We start from the raw sequence: 18,302 nt of genomic DNA, 5'->3' as shown, positions 1-18,302 counted from the left end.
TGTGGGGACGACTTCCTCGATGCACTTATTGATAAAGCCAGTGACTGATGTGGTGTACTCCTCAATGCCATTGGAAGAATCCCGGAACATGTTCCAGTCTGTGCTAGCAAAACAGTCCTGTAGTTTAGCATCCGCTTCATCTGACTGCTTTTTAATAGACCGAGTCACTGGTGCTTCCTGCTTTAGTTTTTGCTTGTCGGCAGGAATCAGAAGGATAGAATTACGGTCAGATTTGCCAAAGGAGGGCGAGGGAAAGGTTTCTATGCGTCTCTGTGTGTGGAGTAAAGTTGATCTAGAATTTTTTCCCCCTCTGGTTGACATATAACATGCTGATAGAAATGAGGTAAAACGGATTAATGTTTCCCTGCATTAAAGTCCCCGGCCACTAGAAGCGCCACCTCTGGGTGAGCAGTTTCCTGTTTGCTTATTACCTTATACAGCTGACTGAGTGAGGTCTTAGTGCCAGCATCCATCTGTGGTGGTAAATAAACAGCCACAAAAAATATAGATGAACACTATCATGAGATACTCCACTTCAGGCGAGCAAAATCTAGAGACTTCCTTAGATTTCGTGCACCAGCTGTTGTTTACTAATATACACACACCACCCTCGTCTTCGGAGTGTGCTGTTCTATCTAGCCGGTGCAGCGTATATCCCACCAGTGTCACGACTCCAAAGGTGGCTCCTCTTCCTGTTCGGGTGGCGCTCGGCGGTGTAACGGCTTTCTTCTATCTCCTCCTCGGACGAGGAGGTGTAGCAAGGATCGGACCAAAATGCAGCGTGGCTATTTGCAATCCATGTTTATTAAATAATAAAGAAACACGAACTTACAAAAACAATAAACGTGTGAAAACCGAAACAGCCCTATCTGGTGCAAACACAAAGACAGGAACAATCACCCACAAAATACACAGTGAAACCCCGGCTACCTAAATATGGTTCCCAATCAGAGACAACGAGAATCACCTGACTCTGATTGAGAACCTCCTCAGGCATCCAAACCTATGCTACACCCCTACTCAGCCGCAATCCCAATGCCTACAAAACCCCAATACGAAACACAACAAAATAAACCCATGTCACACCCTGGCCTGACCAAATATATAACGAAAACACAAAATACTATGACCAAGGCGTGACAGGCGGTCGTCGTCACCGGCCTACTAGCTGCCACTGATCCCTTTTCCCCCTTTTCTGTTTATTGGTTGCACCTGTGTTTAGTTTAGGTTAATTGGTTGGGCTTTATTTACCAGCCGGCCCGCTTGCTGGTTGTGCAGGATTATTTTCAGTGTAGATGTGTACACGGCTGTATGTCACGGTTGTCCATGTGTTTGGATTTTGCTGGACTGTTTAAGTCCCCCGTGTTTGGGGCATTTGTTTGGGATGGCGTCTGTTCACTGTTGTGGTGCATTACAAAGTAGCGCTACCCTGAACTCTCTGCTTCCTGCGCCTGACTTCTTTCCCACTACACCCCGGGTGTTACAACCAGCTGAATGTTATCCATGTCGTCATTCAGCCACGATTTGGTGAAACATAAGATATTACAGTTTTTGATGTCCTGTTGGTAGAATATTCGTGATCGTACGTCGTCTAATTTATTGTTCAATGATTGTACGTTGGCAAGTAATACTGATGGTAAGGGCAGATTTCCCACTCGCCGTTGGCGGATCCTTACAAGGCACCCCGCCCTATATCCTCTATACCTGCGTCTCTTTCCAATGACAGGGATTTTGGCCTTGCCGGGTGTCTGAAGTACATCCTGTGCGTCCTGCTCGTTGAAGAAATGCAATCTGCAATTTGACATTTCTACTTGTTGTTCAAAAGTGTTGTGAACAATCTGTGATTTTCTACTTCCCAGTGCTGCTCTTATTAGAGTACCAAGACAATTTGAAAGGCGTCTTAGCTGTATACTGTAACGAGTTACAACCTCAGGGTCTGGAGTATTGTATGAGGTACAGTATTTCTTCAGCTAATTTAGCTGTTCAGGAGTTTTGGCACCCGTCTAGGGAGTTACCAGAGATAACCCTCCTACAGATTGCATCACAGCTCAGCTCTATGAATCATTGAACAGGAAGGAGAGAGACCAGCCTCACAGGAAGATATATAGTGGCAGAGAGTTAGATAGATGTCAGTAAAGTATATTCTATGTGTAATATATATTCCATGTAGATTACCTATACACATACAGGAGCGTTTGTAGAGGACCTCAGTGTGTTGTTGACTTTGATAAATGCATGAATTTGGACAACATGGCAACCATCTTCCTCACGTTAGGTATTTTATTGATCACTTTCACAGTTTTAGGGCCAATGCAGTTGGGAGGGAAATATTGCAATCCCTCAGCATGGCATTAAGATGGTCGTTGATGTATTTCTGAAAGCCCACTGTGTATCTCTCTGTGCAGGACTTTTTTAGCAAATCAGACCCTTTCCTGGAGATCTTCAGGATGAACGATGACGACACGCTACAGCTTGTGCACAGAACAGAGGTAAAACCAGCAGTCGTTTTGTTCAAACGGATCCATCCAATTACTTTAGCCTATTTACTTTTCTCTTTCCTGTTTCACTCACAGACTGTTATGAACAACCTTAACCCGGTGTGGAAAACCTTCAAGACTTCCCTGAATTCCCTCTGCAGTGGAGACCATGACCGGCCTCTAAAGGTATAGGCGTGTGTTTCTGATTGATTGTATGTATGTATGTGCTTGGCTCTATGTCTTCTTGCCAGCCCAGGGGACCTGATTGAGCACTTTTGCCACAGTAGTGGACTGACTGGCAGGTGAGCAATACTGATTTCAGCACCATGACCTCAATCCTATAAGGGGTTTGTCTACTAGAGTCAGGAGGGAGGGCTAGACTAGGGAGGAAGGGGATTCTCTATAGCAGGGGTATTCAACTCTTACCCCTGGTCTTCTATTCTACTTGATAATTAATACCACCCACCTGGTGTCCCAGGTCTAAATCAGTCCCTGATTGGTCTCTCTCTCCTTCCCTCTATTCTTCATTTCCTCCTCTCCAGTCAATCAGTCCCTGATTAGAGGGGAACAATGTAAAAATGAACTGGCATCGAGGTCCAGAGTTGAGTTTGAGGGCTCTCTAGACGACTCATTTGTGGCTTGGCCTGATCATACAGGACCAAGACGGGGGACATCTATTAGACCAGGGGAGTGGAAAGAGAGAGACTCTCAACGCCCCGCCCCCACCACCTTTATAACTCCTCCTCTTTCCTCCCTCTCGTGTTCTCTTTCAGCCCCCCTCCCTCTGTCTCACATGGTCGGCATCTTTCCCCTTTTCCTTTATTGCCTCGTGTGTGTGCTTTTTTTGTGTGTGTGTGTATTATTGCCTTTTCTCCCCTTTCTAACTCCCTGGCATTACTAAATCATTAAACTACAGTTAGTCTAATGAGCGCCTGAAAGGCCTGCTCTAAACAAATAAGACTTTCTCATTAAACATTTAGGCACCAACAATGAGCTGCAGCAGTGTCTCATTGTGTTTAGGGGCACTGAGTCTCTCTCTCTCTCTCTTTCTCTCTCTCCTTCCCTCTATTCTTCATTCCCTCCTCTCCAGTCAAGGAGATAGAGAGGGTGGTGCTGAGGTGGGAGGAGGTTAAGCTCTCGATGCCCCCACCCCCAACTCCCTCCCACCTACTTCTTGTCCTAATTCCTCTATGTTACCAATCACACCTCTCCTCTCCATCACAAGATTTCAATCAGCCCCAGTTGCCACGGTGGTGCTCTTTAGGGGTATGAGTGATGAGGTCACTGTAGGGTTGGATGTGTGTTGGTGGGGCCAACAGCAATTAACCCCAGGGCAGGAAATGACATGGAGCTAAAGAGATCATTCACATTTAAACGTTGAAGGCTAAGAAACTGTCTGACCATATTACTACCAATATTAACTGCACCCACGGTATCAGCAAACCTTTTTGAAATAAGTATTCAAATTATACAGAGCCACTGCTTAACAACCAGTGGTTTCAGGGAAAGAGCTTCCTGTTTGTTAGTTGGGATTGGTCATCCAGTGGGACATGGTGTGTCCCATGCTGCCACGTCCACTAGCACCATAATAGTAGCACATAATAGTAGCATCATAATAGTAACATCATAATAGTAACATCATAATAGTAGCATCATAATAGTAACATCATAATAGTAGCATCATAATAGTAACATCATAATAGTAGCATTATAATAGTAACATCATAATAGTAACATCATAATAGTAACATCTTAATAGTAACATCTTAATAGTAACATCTTAATAGTAACATCATAATAGTAACATCATAATAGTAACAGCATAATAGTAACATCATAATAGTAGCATCATAATAGTAGTCTCATAATAGTAACATCATAATAGTAGTCTCATAATAGTAACATCATAATAGTAGCACCATGATAGTAGACCAAAATGGTAGCATCATAATAGTAGCATAATAATAGTAGACCGTAATGGTAGCATCATAATGGTAGACCATAATGGTAGCATCACAATGGTAGCATCATAATGGTTAGCATCATAATAGTAGCATAATAATAGTAGACCATAATATAGCATCATAATAGTAGCATCATAATAGTAACATCATAATAGTAACATCATAATAGTAGTCTCATAATAGTAACATCATAATAGTAGCACCATGATAGTAGACCATAATGGTAGCATCATAATAGTAGCATAATAATAGTAGACCGTAATGGTAGCATCATAATGGTAGACCATAATGGTAGCATCATAATGGTTAGCATCATAATGTAGCACATAATGGTAGCATCGTAATAGTAGCATAATAATAGTAGACCATAATGGTAGCATCATAATGGTAGCATCATAATGTAGCACATAACGGTAACATCATAATAGTAGCATAATAATAGTAGACCATAATGGTAGCATAATAATAGTAGACCATAATGGTAGCATCATAATAGTAGACCATAATGGTAGCATCATAATAGTAGCATAATAATAGTAGACCGTAATGGTAGCATCATAATGGTAGACAATAACGGGTAGCATCATAATGGTAGCATCATAATGGTAGCATCATAATGGTTAGCATCATAATGTAGCACATAATGGTAGCATCGTAATAGTAGCATAATAATAGTAGACCATAATGGTAGCATCATAATAGTAGACCATAATGGTAGCATAATAATAGTAGACCATAATGGTAGCATCATAATAGTAGACCATAATGGTAGCATCATAATGGTAGACCATAATGGTAGCATCATAATAGTAGACCATAATATAGCATCATAATAGTAGCATCATAATAGTAGCATCATAATAGTAACATCATAATAGTAGTATCATAATAGTAGTCTCATAATAGTAACATCATAATAGTAGTCTCATAATAGTAACATCATAATAGTAGCACCATGATAGTAGACCATAATGGTAGCATCATAATAGTAGCATAATAATAGTAGACCGTAATGGTAGCATCATAATGGTAGACCATAATGGTAGCATCATAATGGTAGCATCATAATGGTAGCATCATAATGGTTAGCATCATAATGTAGCACATAATGGTAGCATCGTAATAGTAGCATAATAATAGTAGACCATAATGGTAGCATCATAATAGTAGACCATAATGGTAGCATAATAATAGTAGACCATAATGGTAGCATCATAATAGTAGACCATAATGGTAGCATCATAATGGTAGACCATAATGGTAGCATCATAATAGTAGACCATAATATAGCATCATAATAGTAGCATCATAATAGTAGATCATAATGGTAGCATCATAATGGTAGACCATAATGGTAGCATCGTAATAGTAGACCATAATGGTAGCATAAAAATAGTAGACCATAATAGTAGCATCATAATAGTAGACCATAATAGTAGCATCATAATAGTAGACCATAATAGTAGCATCATAATAGTAGACCATAATAGTAGCATCATAATAGTAGACCATAATGTAGCATCATAATAGTAGACCATAATGGTAGCATCATAATAGTAGACCATAATAGTAGCATCATAATAGTAGACCATAATAGTAGCATCATAATAGTAGACCATAATGTAGCATCATAATAGTAGACCATAATAGTAGCATCATAATAGTAGACCATAATGTAGCATCATAATAGTAGACCATAATGTAGCATCATAATAGTAGACCATAATGTAGCATCATAATAGTAGACCATAATGTAGCATCATAGGGGTAGCTCATTTAGAACGTCAGGGAACGCTATATTTGAAGCACGGCTAGTAATGGTGACTATTGGACCCAACAGTGTTATTGCTGGAAAGTACAGACACATCAGCGAGCAGCAAAGAGCATTGTTCCCAACAACCATCAATAGACAGATAATATTCAGCCACACCCTCCTAACGAAGACCTTTGCCAGCCAGGGCTATCTAAAAGTCATGCTAAATTATACACATCTGTGGAATAGAACAGTCAGCTAAACTAACACATTGTGACAGTATGTAAATGCTTAGAAAGGAGGGTGGTAGGCCTATCTCTTCCTTTGGGTCTCAGTCATCATCTTATTGATATGTGGAAGTTCTTTGAAGTTCTTTAGTAATTTCAACGGCACACTTGAGTTGAGAATATCTAGAATCCATACAGTAGATGATGTCAGTGTTCTGATATCGAAGCAGAGATTCCATATGACCCAGCTCTTCTAGTTCTGTCTAGTTAATGAGGGAAGCTAATGGTTTTGGATGAAAGTCCCGCCCTCCCCTTCAACCTCTCTGCCCCCTGAATATCACTTCTTGTTAACTGGACAGCTACCCAATTGGTTGAGCCTTTCACCAGAGGAAAAGAGAGTCGTGTAGAAAAGACACCAATTTAGCCCTCCTTGCCAAGCCCAATGAGGAGTCTCACCGTGTACCTGGTGGGGTATCTGGATGGAGCTGAGAGACAGGGCCTTTAAAGGGGAATGACCCTCTTGTCCTTGCAGTATTCATGGTTACTTAAGGAGGGAAAGTGGGGTTGCTGTGGAGAGAGATGCGGATGGCTGACAAGCATGTGTCAAAGTCCTTCTGATCCCCTTAATCCAGTGTCAGATTTCCATTCCATAATATCCACTTAAGCATGACCGAGTTTGTGTGGGGGGGTGAGTGGGTGCATATGTGTTAGGGCTGTGGATGGATATGTGTTAGGGCTGTGGATGGATATGTGTTAGGGTTGTGGGTGGGTGGATATGTGTTAGGGGTGTGGATGGATATGTGTTAGGGGTGTGGATGGATATGTGTTAGGGGTGTGGGTGGGTGGATATGTGTTAGGGGTGTGGGTGGGTGGATATGTGTTAGGGGTGTGGATGGATATGTGTTAGGGGTGTGGATGGATATGTGTTAGGGCTGTGGATGGATATGTGTTAGGGCTGTGGATGGATATGTGTTTGGGCTGTGGATGGATATGTGTTAGGGCTGTGGATGGATATGTGTTAGGGGTGTGGATGGATATGTGTTAGGGGTGTGGATGGATATGTGTTTGGGCTGTGGATGGATATGTGTTAGGGGTGTGGATGGATGTGTGTTAGGGGTGTGGGTGGATGTGTGTTAGGGGTGTGGGTGGATGTGTGTCAGGGGTGTGGGTGGATGTGGATGAATGTGTGGGTGGATGTGTTAGGGGTGTGGGTGGATGTGTGTTATGGGTGTGGGTGGATGTGTGTTAGGGGTTTGGGTGGACGTGGGTGGATGTGTGGATGGATATGTGTTAGGGGTGTGGGTGGATGTGGGTGGATGTGTGGGTGGATGTGTGTTAGGGGTGTGGGTGGATGTGGGTGGATGTGTGGGTGGATGTGTGTTAGGGGTGTGGATGGATATGTGTTAGGGGTGTGGGTGGATGTGGGTGGATGTGTGGGTGGATGTGGGTTAGGGGTGTGGGTGGATGTGTGGGTGGGTGTGTGTGTGTTAGGGGTGTGGGTGTATGTGTGTTAGGGGTGTGGGTGTATGTGTGTTAGGGGTGTGGGTGGATGTGGGTGTATGTGTGTTATGGGTGTGGGTGGATGTGTGTTAGGGGTGTGGGTGTATGTGGGTGGATGTGTGTTAGGGGTGTGGGTGTATGGGTGGGTGGATGTGTGTTAGGGGTGTGGGTGGATGTGGGTGGATGTGTGTGTGGGTTTCAGAAGCAGTGATAGTGAATGATTCCCTGTGGAGTTAATATGCCTCTAGTTTTAATGGATAATAAAATATCTTCCCCTCCAATGGGACTTTTCACAAGATGCTGTTAATGTTAGCTCAGGTTAACCTCCTTATCACAAACTGTATAATACAAGAGCATTAATTGAACACACATTTATTAAACAGACTTTACAATGCCACGGTTCTGACACTTGACACAACCATGGATGTAGGAGGCTGTCCTGGGATGGCCACTGTAGTGAATGTGTATCATAGATGAATGTTCAGCATAGCTATTGGCCAAATGAGGGTCAGAGGTCAGTTTATTTATCCATGATCCATGTGAAACCTAGACACACACACACACACACACACACACACACACACACACACGAACAGTGGCGTCATGCAGCCATTATTTTAGAGGTACGTGAGGATGAAGGCTGTGTGTGTGTGTGTGGGACTGGCCAGCCCCCCTCTGGAATTTAGAGGATTTAGTATTTTTCGAACAACTGAAACAGCTTGTTCCTGCAATCTAGAGCCATAATCATTATGTCTAATACTATGTACAAAAAAAAGAAGTGAAAAAAGAAGGCTATCTAAGCTTACCTCTTCACCTGTTCAAATGTCATTTTAATGAATGATGCACATTGATTCTATGACAAATGTTATGCCGTAGGAGTTTAGTACAACTGCCACACTGTTACTGTACATACAGTGCATTCGGAAAGTATTCAGACCCCATTCCTTTTTCCACATTTTGTTACGTTACAGCCTTATTTTTTAAATATTTAAATAAACACAAATACTCATCAACCTACACACAATACCCCATATTGACAAAGCGAAAACAGTTTTTTAGAAATGTTGCAAGTTTATTAAAAGTAAAAAACTGAAATACCTTAGTTACATAAGTATTAGGACCCTTTGCTATTAAGCTCAGGTGCATCCTGTTTCCATTCATCATCAATTTTGAGATGTTTCTACAACTTCATCCGATTCCACCTATGGTAAATTAAATTGATTGGACATGATTTGGAAAGGCACACACTTGTGTCCCACAGTTGACAGTGCATGTCAGAGCAAAAAACAAGCCATGAGGTCAAAGGAATTGTCCATAGAGCTCCGAGACAGGATTGTGTCGAGGCACAGATCTGGGGAAGTTTACCAAAAAATGTCTGCAGCATTGAAGGTCCCCAAGAACACAGTGCCCTCCATCATTCTTAACCACCAAGACTCTTCCAAGAGCTGGACGCCCGGCCAAACTGAGCAATCGGGGGAGAAAGGCCTTGGTCAGTGAGGTGACCAAGAACCCGATGGTGAACCCGAAGTTCCTCTGTAGAGATGGGAGAACCTTCCAGAAGGACAACCATCTCTGCAGCACTCCACCAATCAGGCCTTTATGGTAGAGTGGCCAGACGCAAGCCACTCCTGAGTAAAAGGCATATAAAAGCCCGCTTGGAGTTTGCCAAAAGGCAGCTAAAGACTTTCAGACCATGAGAAACAAGATTCTCTGAGAAACAAGAGTCCTGCCCATCACTGGCAGCTAAAATCAAATCAAACGCTGTGCATGTAACTCAACACTCTCTCTCCTCCTCAACTGACGATACTGTCTGCATGCACAAGAGTATCTAGCGACCTGCCTAGCATATCTTTGCTCGGTGGTGCACCTTGGAAGAAACCACTTACTAAGGAGAAAAGGGAGGGGGGTTGAGAGGGTACTTTTTGCCTGGTCCAGTTAGTGTTCCCCCTCTGCAAAATACCGCTGACAGAAATTATGACAAAACGTGTGTTTAAAAATTAAGTGTAGTAATTATTTAAAAAATGTATAATGTTAAACAAAATAAACATATACACACAAATTCAATGTTCTCTCTCTCTGTCTTATGTCAAAAGCCTTTCACATCCTCAATTCTATATTTCATGAGACTATTAAAACTCCAGCAATGTCGCCTTACTGATTTATTAATGGAGAAGCATCACAGGGGAGTCTGCTGTAGTTCTGAAACTGGTCCCAGTGAGTTGTAACGAGTGTGAACATCAGGGGAAGAGCTTTCAACCATACCAGAATCTACATGACACCACATAGTTGATCACATTCAGTCTGGAGATCTTGTTCAACTGTAGCATTCACAGATGGGTTAGGTGATATGTACATATTGACACCGTAGTATTTTATCATTAACTGAAGTCACTTTTTCTAACCTACTCTTTCTCTCTTCTCATCTCTTCTCTCTCTCTCTCTCTCTCTCTCTCTCTCTCTCTCTCTCTCTCTCTCTCTCTCTCTCTCTCTCTCTCTCTCTCTCTCTCTCTCTCTCTCTCTCTCTCTCTCTCTCTCTCTCTCTCTCTCTCTCTCTCAGTGCACAGTGTGGGACTGGGACTCCAATGGGAAGCACGACTATATTGGTGAATATCAGGCCACATTCAAAGAGATGAGAGGGGCAATGGATGGGAGACAGGTAGGCTGTACAGGTGTTGTGCGAGTTTAAAAGTGTGGTTGGCTGTTTTTTTTTTTAGGTAGCGAAGGCATCAATCAGGTTTGTAAAATGACAATTTCTAGATGCCTATCACGGATTCCACCAGTACTGCTGCTCCTTCCTGCACCAGTTCCGGAGTTCTACATCCCCGGCCTTCTAGGCTTCACTGAACTGTCTAATTACGCACTCCTGGTTACCATTTTCCCTGATTAGTAATTGTATACTGTATATGTGCCCTCTGTTCCCCATTGTCCTGGTCGATTATTGTTACCATGTCTGTTGGTCCTGTGAGTACCTGTGTTTTGGCGTTCATGCTGCGTGCTGCTTTCATGGCATGTTGTGTAATTTGGGTGGAGTATTAAAACCCCCTATTACGTATTCCTGTGCTTGTCTCCAATCATTTATACAATGTGAAACATGGTCATTATTATAAACCTAAGACTTCTCAGACTGTAGGAATCACACTCTGATATGATTCTGTACTCACTGCAATGTATGTCTCTCCAGATGATATGTCAGAGCAGAGAGAAAGTGGGTTAGAGAGGCAGAGCTCATGTGGGTTTTCATCCAACTCCTCTGAAGGTTTATCTAGCTTCCTCTCTCTGGGGGATGTGACCAGAGGGTAGCGTCCTCTCTCTGGGGGATGTGACCAGAGGGTAGCGTCCTCTCTCTGGGGGATGTGACCAGAGGGTAGCGTCCTCTCTCTGGGGGATGTGACCAGAGGGTAGCGTCCTCTCTCTGTGGGATGTGACCAGAGGGTAGCGTCCTCTCTCTGTGGGATGTGACCAGAGGGTAGCGTCCTCTCTCTGGGGGATGTGACCAGAGGGTAGTGTCCTCTCTCTGGGGGATGTGACCAGAGGGTAGTGTCCTCTCTCTGGGGGATGTGACCAGAGGGTAGCATCCTCTCTCTGGGGGATGTGACCAGAGGGTAGCACTCCTCTCTCTGGGGGATGTGACCAGAGGGTAGTGTCCTCTCTCTGGGGGATGTGACCAGAGGGTAGCGTCCTCTCTCTGGGGGATGTGACCAGAGGGTAGTGTCCTCTCTCTGGGGGATGTGACCCGAGGGTAGCATCCTCTCTCTGAGGGATGTGACCAGAGGGTAGCGTCCTCTCTCTGGGGGATGTGACCAGAGGGTAGCGTCCTCTCTCTGGGGGACATGACCAAATGCAGTGGCATGGGGCCATTTGGGGCTCAGGACATTTCTCTCCCCCGGAGGAGATACTTACTTCTCTCATTGGGTGCTGATGATATTTCAGCGCTCCACAGGGAAGAGTAGGACAGAAGCCTTCAGGAAAAACCAAACAAATGACAATGGATCTCTCTCAGCTAGGAGCCTCCCCATCATCCGGTAGCCACCGTCTCCTCTGTCTCTCTCTCTGTACCAGTGTAATTCAGAAATCAGCACTCTCTCCTTCACTGTATGGAGGACAAGGGTGTGAGAGAGTGAAAGTTCTGTCCTGCCTGGTGTGTTTGGGAAAGAATCCTTGCCGTTTCCTTCCAGCTCATAATGCTTGGTAATGGATCCATTGAGCCATGGTTAGTGCTATTCGGCATCCTTGTGACATCCCTACTCTACCCTAACCTTAACCATAACCCTTACCTTACTTCTTATGGCTGCAGGGTCAGTATTGAGTAGCTTGGATGAAAGTTGCCCAGAGGTGCCCAGAGTAAACGGCCTGCTCCTCAGTCCCAGTTGCTAATATATGCATATTATTATTCATATTGGATAGAAAACACTCTGAAGTTTCTAAAACTGTTTGAATGATGTCTGTGAGTATAACAGAACTCATATGGCAGGCAAAAACCTGAGATGAAATCCAAACTCTACACACAAAGGAATTCTCCAGTTGGAGAACTCTCCACAACACCCTAAAGATTGATTCTATACCTAGTTTGACAAGTTTCTTCGACCTGTAATATAACTTTTTGAAGTTTTCGTCCGACATTCAGATGGATCTGCACAAGTGTTTTGTATACCTAAGCTCTAACAAAAGTAGCTACTTGGACATAAATAATGGACATTATCGAACAAACCAAGCATTTATTGTGGAACTAGGATTCCTGGGAATGCATTCTGATGAAGATCATCAAAGGTAAGGGAATATTTATAATGTGATTTCTGGTTTCTGTTGACTCCAACCTGGCGGATAATTTTATTTATTTTCTGGGCGCCGTCTCAGATTATTGCATGGTTTGCTTTTTCCGTAAAGTTTTTAAATCTGACACAGCGGTTGCATTAAGGAAAGGTATATCTATAATTCCATGTGTATAACTTGTATTTTCATCTCCATTTATGATGAGTATTTCTGTAAAATGATAACGGGACTGCAGCCCTGAAAGGTCAAAGGGTACTTAACCTTGATTTCAATTGAAGGCACTTTAATATAGACAGTACTCTTTTAATAGAGATCAGCCTTCATCACCACTTAAAGAGACAGTTTGAGGAGACTGTTTTAAGACATTTTAAGTTTTTACCTAATGTCCAGAGTTTTGCAAACCGAACAGCTTCCCTTGGAACAAGAAAGAATGCATTTAATTAGTCAACGTTCATGGTGAGGATGACAGGTGACAACCCGTACTGCCGTACAACGCTGGACGCCTCTCCTTCATCACGCCGACTGGCCCGGGCAGACAGCTGTGTCTTCATTAGCACACAAAAAGAGCTCCAGGCTGAGGCTTCTAGGCTAATTATATTACAATGTGGCTCACTTCCTAGTCTAAATAAACCCTACGGTGCTCGGGCCTCAAACACAGCAAGCTTTTAAAGGCCGGTCACACCACTAATTGGCTCCTTCATGGAATTTAAGAAGACTGCAGGACCTGCTGGCATTAAACCCATTACAGTGCGGCCCATTTCATTAGACTCCAATGCCACATATGCTGTAGGATACACAGGGGCTTTTGACTCCTACTGAAATTGGTGATTTGGCTGATGGAAATATCAAGTTTTTTTTTTACCCATTATCTGCTAATCATTCATGGAGCTACAACTAGTTGGGTATCCACTTTTATGATAATGGTTATATAATCGGTTTTGTGAGCTAAAGAGAATGACAGAGAACAGCACGGACAGCCTGTCCCTGAGACGATTAGGTGACTGATGTTTCGTTTTTCTCTCCCATGACCCTTAGAGGAAAAGTGGTGGATTTTAACACAGGAGTTGTTTTCTGTTTTTGAGCAGCAGATTGAAATGACTGGGCTAATCTGTACAGGCATGAATGGATAACACTCCCCTCATTAGTGACGAACAAATGATCCAGAAACCAAACCTCGTCAGGCTGTTGTTGCTTGGATTTGCTAATTATTCTCCCTAACACGCTCCACAGTTCCATTTCCTTGCATCTTCTCATTGCTGTGGATCATATTGCTTTCTTTCACTCCATTGTCTGGCCTCCACTACCATCGCTCCATGTTATCCAATGGGATGATATAGTCTATCAATCCTGTCATTTTTTTAATGATTCTTTTCATCTCTGTTTTGCACAGTCAGTCTCCCGCCACCAAGTCACATACTGTAGGGATGATACTGTACTTATTGTGATAGTGTTTTTTTTATTTATATTTGATCAACGCCAGGTCCAATGGGAGTGTATAAACCCCAAGTATCAGATCAAGAAGAAGAATTACAAGAACTCTGGTATCGTCATTCTCAATCAGTGCAAGGTGATTCACGACTCTCTCTCATTCACACACTCATTCCATCCTTCCTCCACCCATCACTTTCTCTAACCTGATGTCTAAGTCTCATTGGCAGACGGTTCCAGAACATTTATCATTCTGTTGCTGTTATGGATGTGAAGGACGGTTGTGATCAGATGGAATCTGACTAATATGACATTTCTTCCATCTGCTGAACCCACGGATGACCATAAAATTAGTGTCATTTTGGGGACAACTATGTCTGCATGGAGACACTGTGGAATAGCTAATGTTGTTTTTAAATGCAGACATATTCCCATTAAATAAGTGCTGGCCTTTCTCAGTGTCTTTATTGGCAGATTGCTACTTACCAAGATGATCTATTATATTGAGAAGATAGTCGAGTGACCGCTCCAACAAAGGAAATAAACTCAGCAAAAAATTTAATGTCCTTTTTTCAGGACTCTGTCTTTCAAAGGTAATTAGTAAAAATCCAAATAACTTCACAGATCTTCATTGTAAAGGGTTTAAACACTGTTTCCCATGCTTGTTCAATGAATCATAAACAATTAATGAACATGCACCTGTGGAATGGTCGTTGAGAAACTAACAGCTTACAGATGGTAGGTAATTAAGGTCACAGTTATGAAAACTTAGGACATTAAAGAGGCCTTTCTACTGTCTCTGAAAAACACCAAAAGAAAGATGTCCAGGGTCCCTGCTCATCTGCGTGAGCGTGCCTTAGGCATGCTGCAAGGAGGCATGAGGACTGCAGATGTGGCCAGGGCAATAAATTGCAATGTCCATACAGTGAGATGCCTAAGACAGCACTACAGGGAGACAGGGTGGACAGCTGACCGTCCTCGCAGTGGCAGACCACATGTAACAACACCTGCACAGGATCGGTACATCCGAACATCACACCTGTCACATGAGTTGACGCTTGAGAGACGAAGCAGGAACGGGGAGTAAAACTTTCCAGGTGAGTCCAATAATGCTGATGCTCGTGACGAGGGAAGGCAGGTGTGCGTGATGGAGGGCAACCTGGCGCCCTCAAGCGCCAGGGGGAGGGAAGAGCAGGAGTAGACGTGACAGTACCCCCCCAGGCGTCCCACCTGGGCTAACCGGCCGAGACGTGGGCGCTGGGCAAGCCGGTTGGGGCGTGGAATCCCGACAAACGGCAGGAGCGTGAGTGCCTGGTGACCCAGCTGAGGCATGGAAGCCCGAGGATCTGGCTGAGTCAAGACGCCTGTCGATCCCGCTGCAGAGAGGGAGCCCAAAGATCCGGTGGAGTGTGATGTGGGATGGGAAGCCACCGAGCCAACTGAGGCAAGGAAACCTCCCGAGCCAGCCAGGGCATAAAAGCACAACAAGCTGGCTAGGCACCTCCGGTTCCATCGGTGGCGACCCAGAGCCGATGCCACCATACCACCTGGAACGCCAGTACTCCCCGATGCTTCGTATGTTGGCTGCTGCATTCTGTCACATGAGTTGACGCTGGAAAGAGGAAGCAGGTACGGGGCGTAAAACATTTAATAAATAACGGACATGGAACGAGACAGGAACAGCGTCAGAAAACAATACAATGCAGCAGGGAACAGAGCTGCGGAACTGACAAATATAGTGGAGGAAATTAACAGGTGATAAGTGAGTCCAGGTGAGTCCAATAACGCTGATGCGCATGACGAGGGAAGGCAGGTGTGTGTGATGGATGGCAGGAGTGCATGATGCAGGGCAACCTGGGGCCCTCAAGCGCCAGGGGGAGGAAAGAGCGGGAGCAGACGTGACAACACTTGCGGGACAGGTACAGGATGGCAACAACAACTGCCCGAGTTACACCAGGAACGCACAATCCCTCCCTCAGTGCTCAGACTGTCCGCAATAGGCTGAGAGAGGCTGGACTGAGGGCTTGTAGACCTGTTATAAGGCAGGTCCTCACCAGACATCACCGGCAACAACGTCACCTATGGGCACAAACCCACCATCCTGGACCAGACAGGACTGGCAAAAAGTGCTCTTCACTGAGTGTTACACCGAGGCCTGTACTCTGGAGCGGGATCGATTTGGAGGTGGAGGATCTGTAGTGGTCTTAGGGGATGTGTTGCAGCATCATCAGACTGAGCTTGTTGTCGTTGCAGGCAATCTCAACGCTGTGCGTTACATGGAAGACATCCTCCTCCCTCATGTGGTACCCTTCGTGGAGGCTCATTCTGACATGACCCTCCAGCATGACAATGCCACCAGCCATACTGCTTGTTCTGTGCATGATTTCCTGCAAGACAGGAATGTCAGTGTTCTGCCATGTTCAGCGAAGAGCCCGGATCTCAATCCCATTGAGCACGTCTGGGACCTGTTGGATCAGAGGGTGAGGGCTAGGGCCAATTTCCCCAGAAATGTCCAGGATATGCAGGTGCCTTGGTGGAAGAGTGTGGTAACATATCACAGCAAGAACTGGCATATCTGGTGCAGTCCATGAGGAGGACACATTATTCCATTTCTGTTAGTCACATGTCTCGTAATTCGACACACTCGCATAGACCAAAAAAAGGCTTATCTCACGTAGACAGATTTTGGCCGGAGTAAATCCCCACTTCTTCCTCTCTGATATTTCCCAACACTGGCCAACATGTGACACCAGTTGTAACAGAGACATAATGAACAACACCCACAGCCATCTGCTTTCTCAAAGCTAATGGGTAACATGCTAAACTAGCTGCTTTGTAATAGGCTGGAATAAGGGATAAGATGTTCCTAAGTGGTCAGTAACTGTGTCTGTCATGTCATCCCCAAGTGATTGGTGCCAATTCTCACTGTGGATAGCTGAGGTCCCCCACCCTCAACTGCTGTCTCCCATCCACAGATCATCAAGATGCACTCCTTCCTGGATTACATCATGGGAGGCTGTCAGATCCAGTTTACAGTGAGTTCCCACTGACACTCACACTAACATGCATGACTCACACATTCACACACAGGATGCCAAAATGTATTCAAATACACAAAATAATGCATATGACTTTTAAAAAATGACACTGCCCTCATTATTCTCTTTTTAGTTGGGTGACGTATATGTGACAGACTGGGTTTTAACCAGGGTCATGTGTGTGCCACAAGACTGAGTTAGCCTGCCGAGCTTAAGCCTAGGCATTAGCTTAGGGAGCTTACATAAATAATCCTATTTTGTTCTAATAGTTCGAATGGTTCATTTTTACCACCTGGGAAACAAACCTCTGCTATTAGCTGCAGCTTTTCAAGAATCCCTTTCTCCAAGCTGTGAACACGTGGGTTCTAATTATCTGTTGTTTTTCTGGATAAGGGATGCCCTCTGCCCCCTGCCTGTAAATAGTGTTTGTGTGAAACTATTTCTCAAGGGAGGTCTTACTGAGGTACACTTAATTGACCAGGAAGTGTTTGCTCTTATGACACACTAACTTTTCCTTTTATTCCTACCACCTAAAAGGCAACCGTGGTTGATGTTGACATTTAAATGGGCTCCATACTTCCTTCAGATCCTTTGGCGAGAGTGTTAGGCTCTCTCTCTGTGCCAGGCTGAACAACAGATGAAAAACGTTCTGTTTTTAACCGTTTCTAACGAGGAACAATGTATCCATAGATCACAGACGAGAGAGAAAGAATCAAAGAGATGACTGACTTTACATGAGGACAAAAAGAATAAGAGATGACAAAAGAGAGAGGGGGGGAACAAGCCCAACAGAGTAGAAGAGGATAGCAGAGCAGACAGAGTGGGATGGTGTATGTGTCAGAGTGAGGGAGAGGTGTAAAGGGAAGGTGGGATGGTGTATGTGTCAGAGTGAGGGAGAGGTGTAAAGGGAAGGTGGGATGGTGTGTGTGTCAGAGTGAGGGAGAGGTGTAAAGGGAAGGTGGGATGGTGTATGTGTCAGAGTGAGGGAGAGGTGTAAAGGGAAGGTGGGATGGTGTATGTGTCAGAGTGAGGGAGAGGTGTAAAGGGAAGGTGGGATGGTGTATGTGTCAGAGTGAGGGAGAGGTGTAAAGGGAAGGTGGGATGGTGTGTGTGTCAGAGTGAGGGAGAGGTGTAAAGGGAAGGTG

General features: G+C 44.2%; 1 protein-coding gene across 2 annotated transcripts in view; it reads left to right on the top strand.

Moving 5' to 3' along the window:
- cpne4a (copine IVa) overlaps positions 1–18,302 on the top strand; it is a 95,633-nt gene that overhangs the window by 54,196 nt on the left and 23,135 nt on the right. Inside the window, exons 6-10 of one of the 2 annotated variants that reach the window (XM_031836333.1) lie at positions 2,406–2,489; positions 2,574–2,663; positions 10,479–10,577; positions 14,172–14,258; positions 17,095–17,154. In XM_031836333.1, coding sequence (XP_031692193.1) covers positions 2,406–2,489; positions 2,574–2,663; positions 10,479–10,577; positions 14,172–14,258; positions 17,095–17,154 — 420 coding nt within the window. The remainder of the gene's footprint in view (positions 1–2,405; positions 2,490–2,573; positions 2,664–10,478; positions 10,578–14,171; positions 14,259–17,094; positions 17,155–18,302) is intronic. The other variant, XM_031836342.1, reaches the window with a different exon arrangement.

This window comes from Oncorhynchus kisutch, linkage group LG2 (genome assembly GCF_002021735.2).
Source record: "Oncorhynchus kisutch isolate 150728-3 linkage group LG2, Okis_V2, whole genome shotgun sequence".
Lineage (NCBI taxonomy): Eukaryota > Metazoa > Chordata > Actinopteri > Salmoniformes > Salmonidae > Oncorhynchus > Oncorhynchus kisutch.
The sequence above is the reverse complement of the archived record's forward strand: the minus strand, read 5'-3'. Positions and strand labels throughout refer to the sequence as shown.